This window comes from Sinocyclocheilus grahami, unplaced genomic scaffold (assembly GCF_001515645.1).
Source record: "Sinocyclocheilus grahami isolate Dianchi unplaced genomic scaffold, SAMN03320097.WGS_v1.1 scaffold2155.1, whole genome shotgun sequence".
In the NCBI taxonomy this organism is placed as follows: Eukaryota; Metazoa; Chordata; class Actinopteri; order Cypriniformes; family Cyprinidae; genus Sinocyclocheilus; species Sinocyclocheilus grahami.
The window spans coordinates 139,173-145,688 of record NW_015507334.1 but is presented as its reverse complement, the minus strand read 5'-3'; the positions used below and the strand labels follow the sequence as shown (position 1 = coordinate 145,688).

Genomic DNA, 6,516 nt, shown 5'->3' with positions numbered 1-6,516 from the left:
ATCTACGTTTTGATTATCATTCTGAATCCAATTCATAGCCTTTTTGCTCAAAATGTTGTTTATTTTGTTTTTATTTATAAAACTTACCCACATTCAAGTGTTTATAAAAAAAGAATGCATGAAGCTAGAATAAAATGTTTTTGTTTAAAAGCAGAAGCAGATACCCTGTTCTTTTGATGTTTTGTATGTTCAGATATTCATTTAACAAAATATATACAAATTAATACCTAAATAGGGACATAGTAGTATACTTTGTTTTGTATGTTCAGATATTCATATAACAAAATATATACAAATTAATACCTAAATAGGGACATAGTAGTATACTTAAAGTATGATGTAAAGTTAAACGTACGAGTATACTTGCGGTATAAAACTACTAAACTAGTAGTTTACTGAGACTATACTTCAAAGTGTCCTAAAAATGCTACAAGTATTTAATTAGTAAACTATCAGTATACCTATAAGTTCACTTTTAGTATAGTTGCAGTACAAACTAAAACCATAGTTGTAAACTAGTTGTGTACTCAAAGTTTACTACTGTTATACTTAAAGTATACTTTTATATACTAGAAAGTGGGCCAATTTAGTCCCAAGGAGTATTGAAATAGTACACTTACAAGTATACTACTAGTGCACTGATATTTGTATACTTACTATATCAGTATACATACTATATTATTAGGGGTATCATCAGGAGCCATGAGTATAACTTTGTGTTCCTTGATATGCTATTTTTATTCTCAAAAACGGACAGCTGATAAAAATCTTCTTTACTGTTCTACTGAAGAAAAATCTTGGATGGCCTGAGGGTGAGTAAATTAACAGCAAATGTTCATTTCTGGGGGAACTGTCCCTTTAAACACACGCCAAATATCAAGTCATTCTTGATAATAAAGCATATGTGTCCCTGCAGCACAAAAGCAGTGTTAAGTCGCTGGGGGATATTTGTAGCAATAGCCAACAATACATTGTATGGGTCACAATTATACATTTCTCTTTTATGCCAAAAATCATTAGGATATTAAGTAAAGATCATGTTCCATGAAGATATTTTGTACATTTCCTACCGTAAATATATCAAAACGTAATGTTTGATTAGTAATATGCATTGCTAAGAACTTCATCTGAACAACTTTAAAGATGATTTTCTCATTATTTAGATTTTTTTGCACCCTCAGCTTTCAGATGATGTATACACCTCAATTTAAAAAAATTGACCCTTATGACTGGTTTTGTGCTCCGGGGTCACAAATGAGGATTTACACAAGAAGAGCACTCACTAAAACACAACTACTGCCTGAGCTCAAGCTGCGCCAACTCAAATAAACTGGATAAACAGATCACTTGCGTTATGAAACATGCAAAATAACAAGCTCTGGAAGCACTTAAAGGAATCGTTTACAACAATAATCACACAATGTTCAGTTCAGACGAACTGTTTGGGGCTGAAATATATTGATTGGAAAATCTGTAGACATAAACGCACCTGATCGATACCCAAGTCTGAGAGGCGCAGGAGAGCGTTTGCGTTTCTGGTCACAGCGAAGATGTTTAGCGTGAAGAGAAGCTCAGATACGGGAAACATGCCCAGATTTTGGATCTGCAGAACAAATCGTTTCAGGAGAAACATCTCAGCCGTCCAAAGACAATATTTATTTTGTTCAAATGCACAGTGTATGTGCTCTGATTCGCTCTGAAGAATATTATTTAAAACTGTTATTTTTGAATATGAGGAGCTCGCCTGATAAGAGAGGTTGAAGGGCGGTCCGGTCCCAACACTGAGGCTCCGATCAAGCTCAGGTTTGATCTCAAAACGGGACGGGCTGGACCCTCTGAACGAAAGACTCGCAGTGAGAATGATTCAATATTGAATAATCACTGATTAGCTTTAAAAGATATTTCTGGGTGAATCTCACAAAACCTGTCAAGAACATGTCTGTGTCATATTTCACGCTCAAACTCGGAAGAAAATAAGATTCCTCATTTTGTCCTGTTTTTGGACCATACTGATTTTTTATTAAAACTTTTAATAGACTGAAGGTTTAAGTGAGTTTTATTACTATAGTTTTTATTAAAATTTTGATTTAGTTTTAGTTTTTATATTTTCTGTTTTCATATTCATTTAAATTATGAATATGAAAAAGTTGGCAATTTTATTTCAGTTATAGTTGTTTTAGTGCATCAAGTTATACATACATACATACATGGGTCAAAGACAAAAAATGATTTAAGCATAAAAACAATAAGTGTGATACTACTTTAAATTGTTGTTGTCGACAACCCCCCCCCCCCAAGAAAAAAGGTAAAAAGTTTTTTGTTTAATTTGATTACAATTTTGTTTTTGTTTATCTGAGCAAAAAATAAATATCGTACATTTTCCTCTGATTTACAGAAGAGACCCACTAAAATATCATTCAGTGTAACAATCGTGTCGTATTTACAACAAAAATCAATTTAGGACATATTAAAAGACTAATTACTTTCACCCCAAATACTAATTAGTTGTAATTTTACATTTTTTAAATGTGCCACTGTCCTAGGTTTTGCCCATTTGTCAGGAATAATTTTTTACTCATTTAAAACACAATACAATTTAATATGCTCCCTTATTCTTTTATTTATTTTTGTGTGTGTGTGAGAGAGTGTGTGAGTGTGAGTGTGAGTGTGTGTGTGTGTGTGAGTGTATGTGTGTGTTATTTTTTCACATTAAAATAATGATGATAATTATATATTATAATTAATATAATACAATACACACAGTATAATATAACATAATATAAACACTTGGACATTTCTTTGCGAGTTTCAATGTACCGTGTTACCTTGTGAAGAGAATATCAGCCTCATATTTCAGATTATGATAAATGTCATTGATGTTGTCCTCTGGAGACATTTCTTCACCTTCACTGCAATGAAACAAACAGATTAATCTCACGAAACAATCAAACGCAAATGACTAAATAAATAAATAAAAAGTCACAGTTCATCTACATTCATTTTATGCATCAATAAAAAATGTATGTATCCCGAGATGAGATTCTCATCAGTTCAAAGGTCACGACCTCACCTGGAGACCTTCAGCGTGACCTGAACGAAGTTCAAGAAGACAGATCTGCTGAACTCAAACTCCAGTCGAAAATACACCTGGAGAAACCCAACCAAACGCTCAACCGAAGACAACAGAGAAGCCAAACGCAACTAAAGGACACACTGTTCTTCTGTTCGGTGGTAATGAACCAAAACATGCTTTTGGAAATGCTACAAGGAAAATAACTTCGCTTTTGTCAGTATCATCATGCCATATGCATATGTTAATTGAGTATCACGGTGTATAACATACCTGAGACCATCACTAAACCATGCAGCTACCACTAGAATGATCAGTAGCATTCAGACTAGTCAGTCTGTACAGGTTTGAGGCGTCTCACCTGAGCATGTGACCTCATGAACGGCGCGCTGACGTTGCAGGTTCGGTAGAGACTCGTATCATCAGAGTTCGGGCACTCGATCGCAATGTCTGAAGGTGCCTGAAAAAAAATGAATAAAAATCCGTTTCAAACCAATGCATTTTTGCTGAGAAAAGCCCACAAATGAAGATCATTCGAGACGTTATCGAGTAAATCACTGAATGGACAAAAAGTGATTTTAGTAGTAAATATATTGACTTTACAAGTGTTTTATTTGCATAACATTGAACACTTCAACACACAGTCCACATCTGTCTGAAGACGGCATATTTCATCCGTAATAAATTGTTGATCAATGTAAACATGCATCAATTTTTCAGTCTTTTTCAGTGTTTCACATTTATTTTCTTTGTGATTACGGGTTTATTTAAAAAATATATTTGATTTATTTTTCATGCATTAATTATTTCATGCATTAATCTCATTGGGAAGCCTGGTTATTAAATAAAAACGGCCGTTGTTAAGGAAACAAATTAAAATAAGAAATATGATTTCAGTTTACGTCTTGATTTTTAATTTTTCTTTTACATTTTTAAATTTAAATTACCAGTGAATTTACATGACGTTTCTAGTCATTTGTGATTACAGGATTTAAATTAATTATTTTTAAAATCTTTTTAATTAAATTATTTTTTTTAATGTTGTAATTATTTTTATCAAATAGAAATTTCAATTTGATCAATTATTTTAGAACAAAATACCAATTTATTAAGAAATGTATATTACAAATTTCCATAAGATCATATTAATTTCCATGACTTTTCCATGTCTAGAAATCACACTTGAAAAATTTGTTGAGGAAACAAATTCAATAAGGATTATTCAGTTTACATCTCGATTTTTAGCTGTTTTAGCTTATTTTAAAGCTTATTTGTGACCCTGGAGCACAAAACCAGTCATAAGGGTCAATTTTTCAAAATTGAGATGTATACATGATCTGAAAGCTGAAAGCAAAAAAATCTAAATATTGAGAAAATCATCTTTAAAGTTGTTCAAATGAAGTTCTTAGCAATGCATATTACTAATCAAACATTACGTTTTGATATATTTACGGTAGGAGATTTACTAAATATCTTCATGGAACATGATCTTTACTTAATATCCTAATGATTTTTGGCATAAAAGAGAAATGTATAATTGTGACTCATACAATGTATTGTTGGCTATTGCTACAAATATCCCCCAGCGACTTAACACTGCTTTTGTGCTGCAGGCTCACATATGGTTTTAATTTAAATCCTTTTAAGCCCTGGTTGAATAATGTTTCTTCTGAGGCTGTTTGTGTTGCTTAGCCACTTGTCAGGCTCCACTGAGATTAGGATGCTGTCTATGAAGTCACTAGTCTTTGGATCAGATCCACACACACTGACTCATAGTTTCCCTTCCACTCTTGGCCTGTTTATCAGCAACCCTTCCATTCCTTTAATGCTCTAAACCCTCATAAATACAGGTGAAGCCCTGGCCGAGATTCAGATCGAGCAAACCTTCAGCACCAGACTGGAGAACTGGAGGTTTGGAGAATGCGTGATGTGCAGGATCGTGCCGTATGAGTTTTCTCCTTGGTTCTCCAAACGCGTCTCCACCAGAACTTTCCTCCGGCTTGCCTCCACCAAACGCTCGCCGCTCGTCCTCTGATGCACACACACCGGCCACGAGGAGCGCTCGCGTCGCCCGCAGAACTGCCTGAAACACACAGAAACTACAAGTTTCTTCAAGGAAAACGTACTTTTCCCTCTTATCACACTGCAAAAAAAGTGATGCTCTTCCTCAGTATTTTTCTCTAGATTTCCAGTACAAATGTCTAACGATTCTTAAATCAAGCTACATTTACTTGAGAAGAAAAATGACACATGAAGTCTCGTTTTCTGGGAAATTGAAGTGAGTTCGTGATTAAATAGGAACAAAATATCTGCCAATGGGTTCAGAAAAACGTACTTTGGATCAGATCCACACACACTGACTCATAGTTTCCCTTCCACTCTTGGCCTGTTTATCAGCAACCCTTCCATTCCTTTAATGCTCTAAACCCTCATAAATACAGGTGAAGCCCTGGCCGAGATTCAGATCGAGCAAACCTTCAGCACCAGACTGGAGAACTGGAGGTTTGGAGAATGCGTGATGTGCAGGATCGTGCCGTATGAGTTTTCTCCTTGGTTCTCCAAACGCGTCTCCACCAGAACTTTCCTCCGGCTTGCCTCCACCAAACGCTCGCCGCTCGTCCTCTGATGCACACACACCGGCCACGAGGAGCGCTCGCGTCGCCCGCAGAACTGCCTGAAACACACAGAAACTACAAGTTTCTTCAAGGAAAACGTACTTTTCCCTCTTATCACACTGCAAAAAAAGTGATGCTCTTCCTCAGTATTTTTCTCTAGATTTCCAGTACAAATGTCTAACGATTCTTAAATCAAGCTACATTTACTTGAGAAGAAAAATGACACATGAAGTCTCGTTTTCTGGGAAATTGAAGTGAGTTCGTGATTAAATAGGAACAAAATATCTGCCAATGGATTCAGAAAAACGTACTTAATTCATTGCAAAAGTTTTTCAACTGAGAGATTGTTTTTCTTGTTTTTAAGCATAAACTCACTTAGTTGTGTTCAGTTGTTCAGAAAACAAGACTTCATATCTTTATTTTGCATCTTGAGTAAATGTATCTTGATTCAAGAATGTTTACTAAACAACACAAAAACACTAAGTATGTACAATTTAAGACTATGCTCCAATTTAAGGCCAGCAGAAGCCCTGCATAAAGACTGAGGTGTGAAGAAGAGCAGAAGAGTGTGTTTGAGGACAAACCTGCGGTCTAACAGATCAGAGCTGCTCTGCAGGACGAGGTTGGGAACGCACTGATCGTCATTATCACAACCGTTCCAGAACGGAAGCTGGAGAGAAAGAAACGGCATTTGGAAGCATGCAAGACAAAAGTGTTAGCAATCTGTGTGTGTGTGTGTGTGTGTGTTTATGTGTGTGTGTGTGATTGTGAGTGTGTGTGTGTTTGTGTTTGTGTGTGTGTGTGTGTGTGTGTGTGTGTGAGTGTGTGTGT

The 6,516-nt window shown here is 35.5% G+C and overlaps 1 protein-coding gene across 1 annotated transcript in view; it reads right to left on the bottom strand.

Annotated features, from left to right (window-relative positions):
* Positions 1 to 1,489: 1,489 nt before the first annotated feature.
* Positions 1,490 to 6,516, bottom strand: part of LOC107574230 (integrin alpha-11-like) — a gene marked incomplete at its 3' end in the record, with an annotated part of 43,602 nt that continues 38,575 nt past the window's right edge. The window contains exons 19-25 of the mRNA XM_016260685.1: positions 6,270 to 6,355; positions 5,546 to 5,744; positions 3,432 to 3,530; positions 3,071 to 3,147; positions 2,826 to 2,909; positions 1,745 to 1,835; positions 1,490 to 1,603 (exon numbers count right to left, since the gene is read on the bottom strand). Of these exons, the coding sequence (XP_016116171.1) occupies positions 1,490 to 1,603; positions 1,745 to 1,835; positions 2,826 to 2,909; positions 3,071 to 3,147; positions 3,432 to 3,530; positions 5,546 to 5,744; positions 6,270 to 6,355 (750 nt within the window). The remainder of the gene's footprint in view (positions 1,604 to 1,744; positions 1,836 to 2,825; positions 2,910 to 3,070; positions 3,148 to 3,431; positions 3,531 to 5,545; positions 5,745 to 6,269; positions 6,356 to 6,516) is intronic.